This window comes from Coptis chinensis, chromosome 2, assembly GCF_015680905.1.
Source record: "Coptis chinensis isolate HL-2020 chromosome 2, ASM1568090v1, whole genome shotgun sequence".
Taxonomy (NCBI): Eukaryota; Viridiplantae; Streptophyta; class Magnoliopsida; order Ranunculales; family Ranunculaceae; genus Coptis; species Coptis chinensis.
In genome coordinates, this window is record NC_141457.1 from 5,353,727 (window position 1) to 5,373,155 (window position 19,429).

The window sequence follows — 19,429 nt, forward strand, 5'->3', positions numbered from 1 at the left end:
AAAAACTTGGCCACAGGGAGCCATGGTATCCGGGAAGACCGGAAGAGCTTATATTGGGATTAACGATTTACGGCCATTACCTGCAGGTTCCGAACTTTATATTAGAAAAGCCTTACATGCATTCGGCTACAAGATCTATCAAGCTCATGCAATTTGCAATCCTAACACGATACCATCAAGGCATCAATTGAAAAAAATGGTCACCGCATAAACATCCTATATATATAGAGTAGAAAGTTAATTAATAACATTGATCTCGCGCCCTCCATTTATATGTTACATAGAAAAATGGAAAATGCTCATAGTCTGATTTCTCCTTTCAAAAACATAAAGAAGACCAGGGGAACCCCATAGCTGAATGCCACCAACAGTACCATCCCTGATCACAGTCACAAGCAAATGAAGCAATGGGAACTTAATTAGATAATATTCACATAATTGGACATTTGACCGCAAGCCAATTTCTATACACAACACAAATAGTTGATGTTGCCATTTTAATTTAGACGTTTTTCTTTTGCACAAACTACACATCACCAAAATCTGTGACATTTTGATTCGGGTTAATTAGTTAAAACCTCCCATTTTTATAAATGCATTTGTGTTTACCCCCAAATTTTGAATCATCACAAAAAATCTATATTTGCTCTATTACCTAAAATACCCCTCGAAGTAAACATAAATGTATGTCACCAAACTCTCAAAATATTGCATCTCTGGGTAAACTCTCGGCAAAGGGTAGCAATTGAGACCTTTGTTTTGGCCAAGGCCTAAAATATCGATATCGATGAATATATCGGTGTATCCAAAAACTGATATATATCGGATATATCCATTTTTTTGATTACCAATCCAAACTATTTAAAATATCAAAAATATCGAATATATCAGAAATATAATATCGAAAATATCAAAAATATTGAAAATATATTGAAAATATCGGATTTATATTAAAAAAATGGTCAAAAAATCAATCGATATATATCGAAAATATTGAAAATATCGATGATATAAAGTTTCATATCGGAAATTCCGATATATATCGGGAAAAAAAGGGTTCAATCTTCGGGAAATATATGTCGGAAATATCGATATCGGTGTACCAATTTACCGAGATATATCGGTGATATATCGGATATATCGGCGATATTTGGGGCGTTGGTTTTGGGTATCTCTTAGCCTTCTAGCTCAAGCCAGTGCACCCACCACACAAGTATAATTCAAGTCCAGGTTCCACCTCATAGTCTGAAATCATACAATTGAGCCATTTCTCAGCTTCAACAACCAAACCTGCATTCCTACAAGCAGTCAAACTCGCAAGGAAACTAAGTTCATCAGCAACAAATCCTCTTTGTTTCTTCCCATCAAACAATTCAATCACTGAATTCATATCCCCTTGTTGTGCATAAGCTGCCATTATAGCATTCCACCCAATGATATTCATGTTACTTAACATCTCATCAAACACTTTCGACAAGATCCCAAACAAGCGATTGCCGACTTTCCATACCCATCAACCAATGCGGTCCCTACAACAACCTCGGTATGGGCCAAGAACAACAGCGGCATGGGCATGAATTCTCCTACATTGTTCAAGTCGCGGCAAAGGTCGGAGCGGCACGGCGCTGACACACTATACATAGTAGATCCAACATTACTAGACACCATATCAGTAAAAAGGGATAACGCATGGATTGGCTGAGAATTTTGTGCAAAACAATGATGTAATGGTCGGATAATCTAACCGTTAGATAATTCGACTACTCGGACCTTGATTCCCCAGCCCAAAACAAGGGTCTCAATTGCTACCCTTTGCCCAGAGTTTGCCCAGAGATGCAATATTTTGTGAGTTTGGTGACATACATTTGTATTTACTCCCGAGGAGTACTTTAGGTAATAGAACAAGGGTGCGTTTGTTTACCAGGAATCGGACTTGAGGAGTGGAATTAACTAGAATCCTTGGTGGACCACTCACTTTTGGCCTATTTGGAGACATAGAATCCAATAGAATTGGATTCTAAACGGACTCCAATTCCTTTTATTAAGTCTTTGACAGACCCCTGTTAATCCAAAGGAATCCTAGACTATGGGAATCGGTTTTTTATTTCTAATCCAAAAATGGAGAAATAAACTAAAAATTGGAGTCTGTTAGAGGATTCTATACGGCAACCAAACACATTAATTGAAGTAGGAATTGAATTCCGATGATTTCTAAACGTTTGCCAAATACACATTTTGTAAGTTTGAATCAAATTCTATTCTAATAGATTCCATTCCAATGGTTTCCTACTCTATTCTATTCCTAATTAGTTTCCAGTCTCAGTTGCCAAACACACTCCAAATATGGAGGATTTCTGAACGGCCGGAATGGAATGGGGGTCTTTTGTGATGATTCAAAATTTGGGAGGTAAACACAAATGCATGTCTAAACATGGAGGGTTTTAACTAATTAACCCTTTTGAGTTTTGATTTAGATGTCCCAGTATCCTGGACTTGATATGTTGTGCGTACAAAAAAAAAGACCATCTAAATTTTAAAACAGACGGGGTGTTGAGTTGATCGACCCGTTTCTAAAACAATTGAAAATGGCAGTGTAGAAGACAAATGAAAAAGGAGGGCATTTCTCACCATATTCCGAAACAACTGAGACTTCCAAGTGAAGTAGCATAGATATCATAACCAACCCACTTCCTACTTTCTCCCTAACAACTCTTTCTTCCAAATTCAATGACCCAAACCCAGCCAATTCATCAACATAGTCCTCAATCACAACCTTCAAAAACAAAAACGTTCCAAGCCAGAAGGCTAGTTTGGCTGTCTGTTTAACTGTCCTGGACGTGGAAGTGTTGCGCAGTAGATTCACAAGCGATGCGGTTGTATAAAGAGGAAACCACAAGTACCAATCTAAACAATCAAATAAAAGAAAAATGTAAGAACGAACATGAAGAGAAATATATATTAGTTTGAATTTAGAACCTTTTTCAGTAGACAAAATAATTTGGTAAAAAGGTTACCGGGGTCATTGAGTTGAACTGCTGCAGAGGAAGCAAATAGAAATGCCATCAGTAAAGAGCAAGAAGTGAATATCTTTGTGTGATTTTGCCATTTTCTTTCTCAATTTCTAGCATTTCATAAAGAACTATAGTCAACTAATTGTATGCCTCCCTAGATTAAATAAATTGGATCAGTTTGCCCATTTTATTTTACGCACCTTTTTCAAAATAATAATCAGTTGGTCCACCATATGCTATATACAAAATTTATGTGTACTGGCCTCCTCCGGCCTTAGCATGGTCCATAAAGGGCCATAACAAGTGTATCCTGAATTTTGAATGGGTTAACGAAAAAAAAGAATTTTAAGTGGGTGTTTCTTTTCTTCTTTTTTAAAATGAACCTAACTCATACAACCTTTAAGCTCCATACATCCGTAGTAGCAATTGCCATTAGAAAAACACATGAAAGCCGTGAGATCCATAATTCCGTTCCTGGTATAATAGTTTGCGCCGAGGTGTTGAGCTGATCCTTGGCCTTTGAAGTGAACTGATGCGGCTCTGCACACTACTGCAAGTAACAAGGATATGGTTAAAGCTGGGTTGTGTCTAGAACAAATTTGGGCCCATACTGTACTTGGATAGTTGGATGGACTGGGTTGGGCTATTTTTATATATTATTTTGGGTTTGAGTATTGTAAAATAATGGGTTGGTTTGGGCCATTAGTACTAACTCATTAGTGAAATATTGCTCACCAATGGCAGGACATATTCGATTCATGTATTGTTATGGATGTTGCACTTTAGCCTGAAGACTTTGCAATTGGGTGATTAGGTTGTGTGCCGGGGTTTCGTTTGAATTTTGAAACATGGAATGGAATGTTTATAAAAATTGATTATAAACAATAATTGGCAAAGCAAACAACAGCCCATATAGCTCAGTGGTATGTCAAATTTCCAAAATGTTTCAGAAAACCTAAAAGACATCCGAAGAAAGGAGTTGGTCACATTCTCTTATGTTAAAGTAAATTTTCAAAAATATAGGGTTAAGCTAGCCCACCTTAGAGTCTACTCAACAGGCACCTTTCTACATCCACTATCTTTTTCATTCATAAAAACTCAAATCTATCTCTTTCATTCATAAAAACTCAAATCGTTACCCGAAACTGATGAAGAAGTCTGTGTATTTAGCTTTTCTGTGTTATGGTGTCATTTATGTAAAGATGTAACAACAAGACAAAAAGAGCAATTTATGTTTCAACTTTTAAGCCTAACTAGGATGGATTGCAGTTAAAAATTTCAAATAGATCAATAGGTTATGACCCATAGTTTGACTGGGGATTTGAGTAATCTGGTGGTTGTTCTCAAAACTTGCCTATGAAGTGAGCATCCGTAATTAAGGAATAACCCATAGGGGACAAAGTTCATACAGTTTAGTGATATGCATTTTAAGTTTTACAATCAATAGTTTTACAATAGATCGAGTGGTATCATGAACATTTGCTATGCCAATTTTTTATTCTTAGGCCGGCCAAGGGATGCTCTTCTGATTGAATTAAGTTGATGGTTCAATGCTTTAGCTAGACCTTCCCTGGTCATATGACATTGCATCACATCAAATTATTTATTGCTTTTGTCTGATTCGTTGAGGCCATGCTTTTGTTCGTAATGACATAATGTCTTCAGGGTCTGAGTCTGTCTTGAACTTGGCAGACTACTTCTACATTACGGAAGAGGCGCAAAATTCTTTGGTACCTACGTAACCACCGACTAGCTGATGAAACTTTGTGTTTGCCGTCTTTTAGTATTAACAACTAGGGACGTCGAACAAATGAGACATACATATAAAACTTATGTTTCCGAAATTGTAACTTCGATTTCACTATCCAACAATTAAGAGTAAGAGTGATTTCTCGTGAATCCTGATACATAGATATGTTTGAAACAAATAACAATATTGAAAATTCAAGACATCCCTGTACGTTTTGCAATGGTCACTGTGAGCAATGCATGGATTGCATGCTTCTTAACTTAAAAACATTTTCTGGATGTGAAGTATATAGTTAGTATTATTATTTAGTAGCTACTGTTGATAGTGTGTTTAACATTAAAGAGCTTATATCTTAATAAAAGTATAGATGTAGGAAGAACTCTGATTCTCTCCTAGTGGTGTGGACCAGAGGTTCATATAACAGCCAACTCCCATAGTCCCCTGTCTGAAACACAGACACCAGTTTTATAATATCTGGTGCAATATCAGAAGCACTGTTGGATCATTAGTCTAGGTAATAGCACATTGTACTCCTGAGTCCTGACGGTTATTGAAATGATACACAGTTTTCTGGCATTGATATCAAAATACAAAATCTGGATTTACCAAAAACATATAAGATGTCAGAAATGTTTTAGTAGTTCTCATTCTCATCTAGCTAGCTAACATGAAGCTACATTTTCCATTCATATATATTTACCAAAAATAATTGAGAGGGATAAATTAAAAGGAAAGGCAAAAAGAAAGTGTGATATACTTGTAGTCCAAATTTCAGCAGCTTCCAAAGTTGCTAACCGAAAATCGGTTGTTCTCTGGGAGGTTTCCGTTGTGTTGAAGCCCTAGAGTAAGAGACACATCACCGGTACTGATTCCAAATCTTTCAAGTGAGGACTCAATATCTGTATCAGCACCAGTGGTCCCAAAATCAACTTGAACAGTACTGCCACGCTGGCGCCTGTCGTCTGTCATTTGGTGGTGACGCTGTGACTTGGTTGGTGACATGTCATTGTACTTGGTAGTGGTGGCTTGGTTTTCCGAGGAGCATTGTGCATTGATTGCATTGGATGAATGGTCGTTTTCTGTAGCATTGATTTCAGATCTTTTGCCTGTTGATGGTTTTGGTGTGGTTGTTGTTGTGGTAGCAGAAGGCGTTGGTGTTTGTGCAGAGTTGTTACTTTGGTCTTGTTGGCTTCTTTCGCTTGTTCTCTCTTCTCCATTTTCATCTTCTTCTTCTTCTTCTTTACTCTCTTGTAGGTACATCTCTTCTACCATGGGTTTCCACAATCTGACCCTGGCATTGATGAACCAGTTTGAGACCTGGAAATACACATTAAACATACACCCAAATTAGAAACATGTTGAGCAATTTGGGGATTGGATAACTAAAAGCACTGGCATTGAATTTAATGTAGTTAATTGTTTCATTGAATCCTATACATTGTCAGTTATGTTTTTTTTTTTTGTTAGGATAGCAGATGTGGTAACAGTGAAGTGTTATTATCAGGCTCCATTTCTTGTTTTCATACCCTGGTAAGGTGCACGTTGGGAAACTGGCACACATATGCACCTAGAGGTATCGGTTTACAGAAGTACTGCAACATTTAATGGCATGGGACTTTGTCATTTTCTTAGGTGGAGCGAGAATTCATAGTTTTTTTTTTTTTGTTTTTTGATAAGGAGAATTCTTAGTGTTGACTTCTGACAGGCATGATAAAAATGCAATTATAACAATTTACACTAGCAACTAACCCTTCTCCCTCCATTCTAAGAAGATGAAACTGCCTAATGCAGCGCGATGATGCATCGAGGTGCAAACAATTTACTGCAATTTCAAGTTTGTGTTTGTTGTGCATAAACAGTTTGCATTAGACCAGAGTTGTTCTAGCATAACAGAAAGCCCATACAAATAAGCAAGTTATAAACTTATAATCACATTAGAATATTAGATGCACGACTTCGGAAAAACGAATGACATGTTAAAAGTGAAAGAAAAATCCTATACTTCTAGTGAATACCGACCACTTACACTATGATTTCCCTAGAACATTTTTTAGATGCAAATTTCTTCATTATTATTGAAGGTTCTTTAAGAGGACTGATCTGATGAAATTTCTCAATTGAGATCAAAATTATTTGAATTATGAAGACTTCTCATAAACCATGAACCATCTATGTTTAAATGTAGCTAGTCTGTTTTCCAAATTAAATCCATTATCATATAGAAAAGAAATTCCATCAACGCATGTCACACTACAAGTGGCATTTTGAAAAATTCAAAGATACAACCAACAGCCTAAAGCAACAATGCAAGTCCATTACAGGTGCCAACTAATAAAGTTGGTAAAACCTTTAGGTGATGAGTTGGTAAAATCTTTGGGTGATGATACCAGAGGTGGTATGGGAACCACGCCGAAACTATGAGTTACTGATCTCGTTTAAAAACAGGCTTGCCAATCCAAAAAAAAACAATGCTAGTCCAAAAAAAAAAAAAACCAAAAGATCCTTGTCCTAAGTGTCAAACAGATCGAGTATGGTTAGATTTTTGGTTCTCATCATATCTGCTGTGCTATCACTGACCCCTCTTTTGTAGGTAAATACAAAAAAGAGAATATTGTAAAGGGACGCAAAGTAAACTAATGGAGTACAACTTAATGTATGTATCATTGTCAGTGTATCACATCAATAGAAGGTGATACCTAATTAATAGACTTCTGGTTTAGCGAAAGAGAGGAAAGAGGACTACAAGATATATGAAGTAGAATCTAGAAAAATGTTTACTGCACAAACATTTACTGGATTGTTTCTTAATTTATGCAGTTTGAGGTTAAAGACAAAATGGAAAAGTAAAGGCAATATATAGTAAAAAGTGGCATAAAACACATCCAAAGCTGCAAATTCTCCTGTCATGAGAAAAAGAGAGCAGTAGAAGACTGAACATTTTCTAAGAAAAAGTAAAGACAGGAGAGAAATAATAACACCAATTTTAATGCAAATTCTTCTCTCATGAATATAGATAGCAAACTGATACGTACTTCTGCTATGATGGGGTGGGTGCAGTGGAGAGAAATATATACCTGATTTCTTGATAAACCAGTCTGTCTAGCTAACAAATGCTTATCTGCATCACTTGGATACCTGAAAAGATCAGGAAATGACATCATGATCATCTTTTTTCAACATCAAAGTGTGAAACCCAAGAACGACTAGACCAGCAACATACATGTACTACTAGAAAATGATTGGAAAGAGCTAATAAATTATGTTGGTCTTCATTTTTATATTTTGAAATTTGTGAGGTTTGTGAGGGACTATCTTAGCTGTTGAAATCAGTAAAAAGCAAAGGCAGTGCAAGAAGTATCCCTTTAGCTGGCCTTTTGTTGTTGAGGCAAACTCCACATTGAAGGGCACAGCTATGGCTGTGAATGAATCGGTTTGGGTTGGGTTCTGTAAAATCCGAACCTGAACCGATAAGAAAATTGGGAATCTTAAACCGAACTGAACCAATAATTAATATTATATTTCATCCAAAACCGAACCGAACCGATAAAATATATTACAACTCGAAACCAAACCGACCCGAAACTGAAAACTATACAATCAATTAAATCTTAAATTAAATCAATTAATTTCAGCCACACAATTGATAAACATACACAAAATTAATTTTAAATATTACTAAAATGTCAACTTATCGGTTCGGGTTCATATCGGTTTGGTGGAAGACAAACCCGAAACCAAACCATTATCTTATCGGTTCGGGTTAGTAGAGGGTAAACAAAATTATTAAAACCCAAACCATTTTTTATCGGTTTGGTTTGGATCAGTTATCGGGTTATCAAAATCCATTGACAGCCCTAGGCACAGCTCTACTGTTTTATTGCAAAAAGTAAAGCACAAATTAAAGGATAAGAAAGCAGGGAAGAATTTCAAAATGACAAACACTCCATGCACCTTGTACCAAGAAAAAAACCCTACTAAGTATGTAGTGCACCCTTTAAGGCCTACTTGTACACTCAAAGCTCACCCTGAGTGGTTCTTGTTTTTGACCAAGAACCAAAACCGTGGTGGAACAAATTAAGTGCACATATTGGCTAATTAGGGTTTCAAGAAATCCATGCCCTTGATGAACTTGTCAATCAGGTGGAGTATGTGATAAGCAAAATTTTGACTTGAACAACTAATGGCCAAATGTGTCGCCTTCAAGGACCCCAGGTTAGATTGTATATATGTAGAGTTGGCTTAAAAAATAAAATATACGCCATTAGAGAAATAAAAAAGCACTTTGTAATTTTGTATTGATAGTCGTTGCTATTTTCAGTTTGTGTTGGTTGAGTTTGTTGGCGCTTGCAATTACATTAAACCTATAATGTGAAGGTGGGATAGCTAACTTACGGATGAAGGAAGTGCTCAAACAGCCATGCTCTTAAAAGGGTGACAGAACGCTCAGGCAAGCCTCTTTGAGGTCTCCAAGCTTCTTGTTCCATTAATCCCATTTGTTGGAAGGCTCTTTGCTGTCTTAAACTTTGGTCAATCAGTTTAAGTTTTGGTGTCTCTCCTTTTGTAATGCTTGATCCCGTACCATCTTTCTCTCCGACAATCTCGCGCATTTCCTTCAGCTTTCCCACTATGGCATCCTTCAGACATCGGAAATGACGTGACATCGCTTTTTGAGCTAGCACGGTGTATGGTGTTGCGGCTGCATAACCCATGACTGAGTCGAATGAATTAACTACCATTTGCATTTGTTCACTGTAATGGTTGTATCTTCGATCCACCTGCACGTAACTCAAAGATTTAAATATGCATGGCAGCCCCCCAATCATCAAACAAATTTTGTATCAATTGTAAGGAGCAGCACTAGAATTTAATACCGGCCAGAATACCAAATTTGTTTGTTTTTTGTTTTTAATTTGAAACAAGTTAATAGGGTTTGGCAGACCCTTACCTGTATCTGTATTAAGGTCTTAAATAAATCATTCCCCTTACATCATTTGAAACTAGTTGAGAAAGTTTACAGTCCAAATTTGTTTACTGTGGCTGCTTGACTAGAAAATTTTGGGTAGTAAGTAACAACATCATAACACAAACAATAAAATGAACTATGAATATACTGATAATTAGAGTTAAGTACGTGGAAGAAACGGATTCATGATGCCACATACTAAATTCAAAATCAGACGTTAATGTACTTGAATTGTTTCAAAGATACACCTAGAGTGTACAAAGATATAAATAGAGTAGATTAAAGGCAAGAGGACAATCAAGAGCTTGAGATCATATCATATGCGTATCATTTTTCTTTTTCTCCTGTTTTTGCAAAATAAAAATGAAGTGGCTATCACTGACATCTGAAAACATGATTTTAAGGAGATCTATATAGTCTAATTCCAAATTTAGAAAAATGGAGGTTTAGAGTAGTTTGTTGACAACAATACCAAAATTGCTGCGCCTCTCACTCAATGCATGAATCAAGTCCTTGGAATATCAATGATTGTTACATGGAGAAAGATAAAAGGAATGTCCTTGCATTTCCTTCTTTCTTTATGTCTTTGCTCGATTACAATGTCAGCTCTAAATAAATAAATAAACAAAAAAGGCACGAGCTAGGAAACCAATCCCAAGGTTAACACGTCATATAAGGAAATCCATGTACTACTTATTAGTGAAATGTATAATAATATAACTATTATCTTCCCAATCAAAGAAGTATCAGTGTTTCTCAATGGACACATTCCTCTTTAAAGTAATCTCTCAAGTTTTCACTACAAAGTACAAAAGGCAAACATACACATCAATCAAATTTGTAAAATAAAGCATAAAATATGATAGTATATATAGTAGAAGTGTAGAACCAATCCAACCTGCTTACTTCCACAAGCCGGCTTTCTAAATTAAAACAATAATATTAAACAATATACATTAAGTTATTAGTAAAATATTTGGTTAAAACTTGCCGGAATCAGGTGGTTCTATAAGACAAAATGAAACATAGTAGTGATATAGAAAAGATATATGTAATGTGAAGGTGAGAGTTTTGGAAAGAATGTAAAGAGAAAGTGATTGAACTTTGAAGGGATAAAGAAAGAAAGAAAGAAAGAGATAGATGTTGGATTTATTGAGAGAGAAGTAACGTGCCTCATCAAGCATGGATAGTAGTGCGGCCTTCTTCCTTTGGTATTCAATCCTTTCAGCAGCTGACAAAGGAGGAAGGTCTTTTGATAAAGATGATGAAGGCTCACCATCACTTTGTTTGGTGTTAGAGTTTTTTTTTTGCTTTCCAAGCCTGATATTCTTCATTTGTCCCCTACCAACACTGCAAAATTCTTCCAACAAGTCTTGAGCTGCTTTTGCGTACTTAGAATTTCTTAAAAGATTTATCACTCCAAAGGAAGACGAGTAGCCGACATGAACTTGGTGGTCTTGATTCACAACCATTCCTTGGAGAGGCAGTGGTTGGTGTTGATGATGATTTCCCAAATCCTTTGTTTGGTATGAAGATGAAGATCCTTGATTATGATAGACCATACCACTATCTCCCATCCGGAATTCTTCAGCCTTCACTGCTTCCAAGTGCTGTAACGACGACAATGATAAAGAAAGGCCTTGGCCTTCCACACCCCCTCCATTTCTATTATTACTATAGAGCTGAGTACTAGTGCTTTCGCCTCCACCACCACTTGATATCCATGTAAATTGTGTTTGTGGAATTGTGCTACTACTAAAACCAGCAGCAGGTGCTCTAACTGGGTGAAATTCTTGGAGGGAAGGGGATTGTGTAGATGGGATTGGGTGTAACAAGTGGAGAGGAGTAGCAGATGTAGGGGTAGTAGGAGAGGGTGATCTTGGTTGTGGATTCATATGGAAAAGCTGCATGGCAGTAGCTGAATTGGCATGTATACCTGACATAGGATGATGCTGGGCTATAGTAATATCATCGTTATTGCTACTATGGTGTTGTTTTGTATCTCTAAATCCCTCTACCAGTCCATACCTATTACCAAACCATTCATTGGAAGGCGGTCGCTGTAATCGATAATTCTCCTTAATCTGATTCTCCAAAAGGTCACCAGTTGGTGAAACTCCAGCTTGGAAACTGAACATCTCCGATAGCATAGTCATCCCACCTGTTTCATAAACCGGCAACTCTCCTATTGCCATGTGCTGCTGTTGTTGTTGATGCTGATTTTGATGCATCGCCGTTGCCCTATTGAGCTCATTTGAGAAACTGAAAATTCCTTGATGGAAGTCTTGGGACATAGAATCAATGGAAAGGTTGCCAGATCCCGAAGTACAGTAGTCTTCTTTGAGAAAAATAGGTGGTTGATATTTGAGTAAGCTAGGTGAGATGGTTTTGGTGGTGTTTCTATTCCCATGTCAGTATCTTGCACTTCAACATCTCTATGGTCATGCCTAGTAAAACCGACGCCTTCTTTTATGATAGCTGCACATATTAGCCATGAAATGATTTAGATTAAAGTGGAAAAATAATAAGAAAAGAATGCTAGGAAAGCAACAGTGAAGGGAGAGTAGATGGATGAAAAAATAAAGAAAAAAAGATAAGAGTCTAGATAGGTTCTTCTTACTTTGATGCTTTCTTAGAATCGGCTTTGTCGTTGTGTAAACATGTTAAAGTTGCAGGGACAAAAGCGAGTAAAGCTATTAGACATCGTTTTCCTTATGTGGGATTGAAACTTCTTGAATCCTTCAACTTCACTATCTCTTCTGTTCTTACTCACTCTATATATGTCCTCACTCTTTCTCCTTTTCTAGCTCTCCTTTAATTTTCTTTTCTTGCTCTTTTGCAGTAATTTCCAATCGCCTTCTTGAAAACAGGAAAAAAAATGGATTGGACTTGAATTGGGAGTACTGATGATCTCTCTGAGACAACAGACACAAGAGAGTGCGTGAGAGGAGCAATAGACAATGACCTATTCTTCTCCACCATAATTTATCTAGCTAGATTTTCTTTTATTTTCCTAATGCTTATTTATATATTTTTTACCCTAAATTTCCTAATACTAAATATTAACGTGTAGTATATATGGGTATGTATTATTATCAAAATATTTATAGTTTAATGGGATAATAGAGCCACACCAGTATACATTTACACTCCCATACAGCCACTCCAGTCCAAAACACAATGTACACCATGCTCCACTCCAAAGGGCTAATTTTCTGTGGAGATATATATGATCTCCAAGCCTACGGTGGAGATCATTTTTGCGAATAATTAATTGATTTATTTGGATGTACCTCCACCTTAAAAGTTGTATAAATTCATATAAATCGTCTAAAAGCTAGATTTCCAAAAGTTGTCCTTATGGGCGATATTAATTTGGCACTTCTGAACGATATTAAATAAATAAATAGAGAGCTCTTGATCAAGACGTATCTTAATTTGGACATGTTAGCGTTTTTTGGAAGAATTTTTATGCCGTTGTATTTTTTTTTTTTTTTTGATGGGATGATATTGGGATGACCGAATGACACCAACATTCCATACTATAGAGATTTAACAAAACTTTGCGGCTAGCTTCATAATGGTTAGGAGGTTTTAGAAATTACATAAAGTTTTAGTCATATAACATCATGCCCATATTGTATGCATCAAATCAAAATAAAGTTCTATATAGGACTCAAACGTTGCTTTGCATAGCAAAAGCTTTGCTCTAAGCCAAACATGAAAATAGCAAACTTAATTAGTTGTCCATCAACTATTATGGACATGATTTTATGTACGTGATTGATCTTACAATGCTTTCGCTTTTATTTCAATTGACATTAAATTTGAGAATCCCAATTATATGAGCGGATCCACACCGAATATATTACACCTTGAGCTATTGGACTTTGACAAGTATAGTAGACAAAAATGAACGCAACTTGTAGGAGGACCCAGCAACTCAAGCCGGTAGAAGGTTCTTTATTAACTCAAGATATGATCCTTATGATGTATTATTGTCAAGAGAATAAAAAAAAGATTTATTGGCTTTTGGCCCCACTTTTAATACGCTATTTATTGTTGGGCTCCTATAAGTTTGTTTATTCATTTTTTGGTGCAGTTCTGTTAGTCAAATTTATTAAGTGCACTCTATGATATTTTCAAAATGGCATTTTAATCCTTCAAGTGACTTGCACATATTTTTTTTTTTTCAAATTACAATTTAATTGTAAAATTGAACATAAATTAGCCCAAATTATACCATATAAACTGGGGCTTTTGTCAAATTAGAGTTCTATCGCGCATATTGTACATAAATTGACCCTAATTATATGTAACAAATTAGGGCTTTTATCAAATTAGGGTTCTATTGTGTAGTTTGAACATAAATTAGCCCTAATTATATGTAACAATTAGGGTTCTATTGTGCAGATTGAACATAAATTAGCCCTAATTACATGTAACAATTAGGGTTCTATTTTGCAAAGTAAACACTATGAAGTCGGTTGGATAGTGGGATTTAAATATATTTAAAAAACCATTCTATATATTTAAATATATTTTTGTTTTTGGGTTCTCTTTCAACAAAACTTTTAAGCTTTTAGCCCGTCCTCCATTAATGGAATGTGGGAGCAACTTTCAAAGCTCCAACGTTTAGTTATCAATAATCGTTGGGTGCCAACCCTAAGATTTGAACACGTGTAAATTTGTGTTGTTTTCCAAAAATTGTCACGTGTGTCGCGTGAGGGGTATTTAAGCCATTAGGAAAATATGAGGAGCAAAACATACAATGCCATTAAAGTTGACCAAGTCAAGAGTCAACTACTAGAAATGGGGCAAAAAATGAATAAACAAACTTATAGGAGCCAAAAGCTAATAAACCCAATAAAAAATTATAATAAGCATAAGTTTATCAATTTGGACAACTGTTGTCGACATCCTTAGGTACGAAGGAAATTTAAGTACTATGTAAGCCTAAATGACAGACTAATGATATTTTCTAATACTCGCGATTTCCTTGATATTTGAGTTAATTATTCATACACTTGTGATTTTCTATTACTCTTTGCATCACTCTACTACGTACATAATAGGGATGTCACGAGTTGGTGCAATGCTTGCTTGTTCACCCAGTTTTTTTTAGGGCATTTCCAATGGAGGGCGTAAACTGTATAGAGTGTAAAGTTTACACTCCAAATATAAAAAAAAAAAAAACTCTTTTCAATGGGGGTGGTATACTGTAGATAATAGAGTATTAGTTGATAGAGGAGGTGTGGAATTCCCCATCTCGCTATCAGTTGATAAATAGCTCGTGACACTTTAACCAACGTCCGAACAATTTTTTTTTTGGACGTCATTTTAAGTAACATTCCTTTCTAATTCTAAAGTAAATTTTTAACTCGGACGTCACGTTAAGTGACGTCTCAGTTTGATGTCCGAGTTTAAAATATAATTTTTTTTACACTTCTCTATTGGAGAGTATAGAGTGTGGATATTTATAAGATATACAATAATACACAATTAGAGGTGTAAAATCCTAATGACACCTACGTGGAGCCTAAGTGGAGGTGTAATTTTACATCCCCCATTGGAGATGCCCTTATGCAGCTATGCTGCCAATGCTACATGATCCATACATATAGCTTTTTTCATGAAAAAATATAGAATAATAAAAGAAAATAGAGATGCATATTTTCCTTGTTTGACATAATTTCAAATTTTGACAAACTTGCCAGCCAAATTATCCTAATTCATTGTACAATCAACATCAATCATTTTAATTACTTGTTTATACACGAGAAATTAATTATAAAGTTACCTCCCACCTAATGATAATAGACAGTTAACCAACCAGTGTTTCCTTAGTCGAAAAACGGTCATTATTAGGATTTAAGATTGAATTTGAATTACATTTGTGATGTAAATATCAATATAACCTTTGGAATGAATTTTGAAGTCACCTTCTTTTCTTTTTAAGGAAATAAATTGACAATAGTAAGGTCTTCACGAGCAAATTTACTTGTCGCGCATTCCAGACTTCTAGAGCACTTGACAAGATCATTGACTAAATAGCATGCTATCAAATTTTACATGTTAATTACTCCGTCCTTTTTTTAACTCCAATGGAATGTAACTTTTCGACAAACTTAGATTGGAAAATTGTGTTCTTCTTATTCTCATTTTTCTTATTCCAAGCTAGGATATGTGAATCTTGTTCTTCTAAATCTACACACTTTTTTGTCTTTACTAACATACACTATATAATTTAAAATTAAAACTATTGTATCATTTTTTAATTATAGGATTAATTAGACTAAATCACTAAACCCCCCCCCCCAAAGTATGTACCCGTTTAGATTAAACCCACTATTGTTTAAATCATTAGACTTAAATACCCATTATCCTCCCCTCTCCCCCCCCCCCCCATTACACTTAAATACCCATTATTCCTCCCCCCCCCCCCATTGTTTAAATCATTAGACTTAAATACCCATTATCCTCCCTCCCCATTAGACTTAAATACCCATTATTCCTCCCCTATTTGACCCTTCCATCGTCTTCCCCGATCACTCGTTCGATAACCCCAATGTCAGGCCAATGACATACCCAACCTTAAGTAAACCAATTATATTCAATTTTAGCCTCCAAATATTCAATTATATTCCTCTAATTCTTATTCCAAAACAAATTGGATTGCGTGAGTTTTGATTAAAAATTAAAATATTCCGTTCCAAGAGTGCTCACTTCCATTTTTGTTCATTAAAACTTTCCCACCATATTTTTGAATAAATTTCCCATTCAAAATACTTAAACTCAATAATCACACATTTTGAATTCCTCCTCACCCCACCAATTATTCTTTCTCACTCTTAATCCATTTCCAACTTCTTTAAACCCATTTCTAGCAAAATTGGCCTTCTTAATGGCTTTAAATGTTTATATCAATACATATATATTCTCTTAGTTTTTTAATTAGGTAAGTTAGATTTGAGTCCTAATGATGTGGGGCTGTTTTGAATTGGAAGAGAAATAGTGCAAGAAGTTTTGTAATTTTGTATAGATATGGTGGTAATGTTAGCAAAAATATAGGAGAGTGATCGAGGACAAAAATAATAGGGGCAGTTATGGAATTAAGTGAAACATAAACCAGAATGGGCATTTCAGTCTAATAATTTAAACAATAGAGGGTTTAATCTAAATTGGTACATACTTTGGGGGTTTAGTCTAATTAACCCTTAATTATATTGCAAAAAAAAAAATGTTAATTATTGAGCAATAACTTACAGGTTTACATAATATTTATGACATGGAAGTGATGGAACATCATCCATGCCCAAATATGATGTAATTATAATGGGGAATTTTGACTTAACCCTCCAAAGTTTGGTAGCGTTTTGACTAAACCCCCCATTTTAAAAATCATTTGAGTTTGCCCCCCACTCCGTCAATTTTTACTTTACATATTGACCATTTTGCCTTTTCTGAAAAAAGAACAACATTTTTTTTATTATTTTTTTTTCGTTAAAACAAATCAAATTTGAGGTTTACTATTAATTAGTTAGTGTAAACCCCCCAAACGTCAATATGCTATTTGCATAAACCCCCCAAAAAAGAGGGGAATTGGATTCGAAAAGCATCCTCGTCAGCTCTAAGCAGTCTAAAGTGTTGTTCAATGCGTATTTCTTGAAGCACCTTACTGGACACTTGTTGAAGCACCTTAAAACAATTGAAATCATAGATTGTCGAGTTTCAGATGAGGATGAATTACACACTATGAGATATTTACTTGAGAACGCTATCTCCTTGAAGAAAATGAAAATTGCATACCACCTTAGCGTTAAAGAGGATGTCAACTTTCGGATGATAATTGCTGAGTCGTTGTTGAAATTCGCCGAGGGTTCTCCCAATGCAGTAATTGAGTTTTCCTAAATCTTGATAGGGGAGTACCGTAGTCTGCTACCTATCCCTCCCGCTTCTAACACCCACTTAATAATGTTGAAGTAATTTCTGTTCTTATAGATAACTGTACTAATTGGGATCACAAGACAGTCAAGCATGCACAAGCTTACTTGGGATCCGTTCAGACTTACTCAATCTTCATAAATTGAAGTCACATTGATAGAATTTATATGGCATCCGTTCAGGCTTACTCAAAACCCATTATGTTTCAATGATTACACCTTTTATTTTACCAACAGATTATCCCAAATCACACTCACTTTGTCTGTGATTTTTCCGGCCCCAGGGGAGTTTACTCGACCCATTCCCTAGTCTCCCGCACTGCTCAAGTAAGTGTGCGACTCCGTATGAGGACCTCCTTCCCTTCTGCCCACTCTCCATTCACACGGTTATCAAAGCGGATGAGGAAGGGTGGGCATAAGGTACCACCAGCCCTCTGTCCCACACATCTATCCAGAAGCAAGTGTAGTTCACCGATTCCACAAATTGTTTGCTTTTCAATAGAAACATTTCTCTTAACCATAGTAGGCGAGCAGGTAAACTATATGGGCTGTTTCCAGAGGCTTTCTTTAAAGCATCAAAACTAAGTCTTTCACTGGCAGTCCCTGGGAAAGTTGTCTCGACCCGGCCAAAAAATGCAATTTCGACTCATCAAGATTCAATCTATTTGGGGGGTGCCCGATGTCAACCTCGCAATCGTCTTCCTGCGCTTTCAGGCGCGAAAGAGTAGAAAGGAAAGTTCAGTAAAGGAAGAGAGTCAGACTCACCTCGAGTACTACCAACACAGGATTTGCTAACACTCAATTTGGAATATTCACTGACCTAGTTGAGTTGAATTGTTTATTTGGAAATTAACTAGTGGCTTCATTTCCGTGAAGCAATTTTTAACTTCTGGAAGTATAATGATGATAATACTTTCCCTAGATGTGGGGAACTGGTGATCCCTCTGAATCTACTTTTCATGTAGTAGTGTTTTCACCTATTAGAAATTGTAAACCTGAAAATTGGGTGGTTTATGCAAATAGCATATTGACGTTTGGAGGGTTTACACTAACTAATAGCAAACCTCAAACTTGATTTGTTTTAACGGGGGAAAAAAAATGTTCAACGTCTGTTAGAAACCTCAAACCTGAAAAAATGTTGTTTTTTTTTTTCCAGAAAGGGCAAAATGGTCAATATATAAAGTACGAACGTTTGTTACACACAAAATTGACGGAGTAGGGGGCAAACTCAAATGATTTTTAAAATGGGGGGTTTAGTCAAAACGCTACCAAACTTTGGAAGATTAAGTCAAAATTCTCCTAATTGTTTTTACTAGTTGTAACTTTTTATTTTTTATTTCCTATTTTCAATATAGAATTACCCTAAAAAAAAGAAATATTTATCGGGTAACTTGTTAATTCATTGGTAAATATATATTTATGTTGCTTTTGTACACTTCACTACACCATCAAAAAAAAAAGTACACTTCACTAGAAGAGTATAGATCGAGATTATATAGCAGTATAGCACCAATACATTATTGTTGATTTCTTTCTAGCGCATCACAAATAAAGTCCTCACTCAGTTTAAGCCTTTGGTCCAAAAGACCACCATCCCTCTCAAGTCTCAACATAGTCACTTTCCTATCGGAGACGGTGCCCTTAAACAAAACAACAACCAAACATTCTCATGGGCATATGTATAAGGTTTAACACCTGATGTAATCCATATTTTCTTCTATTATAAGTTATTAAAGTAATTTCTTAAGGTCATTTTCATAAC

The 19,429-nt window shown here is 35.8% G+C and overlaps 2 protein-coding genes across 2 annotated transcripts; both read right to left on the reverse strand.

The window, feature by feature from the left end:
- Window positions 1–202: 202 nt before the first annotated feature.
- Window positions 203–3,202, reverse strand: LOC147514509 (transmembrane family 220 helix protein). Its single transcript, XM_086583525.1, has 3 exons — window positions 3,015–3,202; window positions 2,629–2,904; window positions 203–379 (listed from the first exon to the last, which is right to left on the reverse strand). Exons 1-3 carry the CDS (start codon window positions 3,061–3,063, stop codon window positions 300–302), a joined length of 405 nt encoding a protein of 134 aa, XP_086439651.1. The 5' UTR covers window positions 3,064–3,202; the 3' UTR covers window positions 203–299.
- Window positions 3,203–5,337: 2,135 nt separating this feature from the next.
- Window positions 5,338–12,720, reverse strand: BLH4 (BEL1-like homeodomain 4). Its single transcript, XM_086583532.1, has 5 exons — window positions 12,345–12,720; window positions 10,897–12,202; window positions 9,154–9,536; window positions 7,836–7,896; window positions 5,338–6,078 (listed from the first exon to the last, which is right to left on the reverse strand). Exons 2-5 carry the CDS (start codon window positions 12,016–12,018, stop codon window positions 5,533–5,535), a joined length of 2,112 nt encoding a protein of 703 aa, XP_086439658.1. The 5' UTR covers window positions 12,019–12,202; window positions 12,345–12,720; the 3' UTR covers window positions 5,338–5,532.
- Between the last annotated feature and the right edge of the window lie 6,709 nt (window positions 12,721–19,429).

Bases quoted from the DNA above. Each gene is read 5' to 3' on its own strand.
- LOC147514509 (XM_086583525.1), bottom strand. From the start codon at position 3,063: ATGGCATTTCTATTTGCTTCCTCTGCAGCAGTTCAACTCAATGACCCC. The intron at 2,905-3,014 runs GTAACCTTTTTA...TTGATTGTTTAG, and splicing joins AGTTCAACTCAATGACCCCG to ATTGGTACTTGTGGTTTCCT. The intron at 380-2,628 runs GTGAGAAATGCC...GACTGTGATCAG, and splicing joins CTCAGTTGTTTCGGAATATG to GGATGGTACTGTTGGTGGCA.
- BLH4 (XM_086583532.1), bottom strand. From the start codon at position 12,018: ATGTCCCAAGACTTCCATCAAGGAATTTTCAGTTTCTCAAATGAGCTC. The intron at 9,537-10,896 runs GCACGTTACTTC...AGTTACGTGCAG, and splicing joins TACTATCCATGCTTGATGAG to GTGGATCGAAGATACAACCA. The intron at 7,897-9,153 runs GTAAGTTAGCTA...TGATCTTTTCAG, and splicing joins TTTGAGCACTTCCTTCATCC to GTATCCAAGTGATGCAGATA.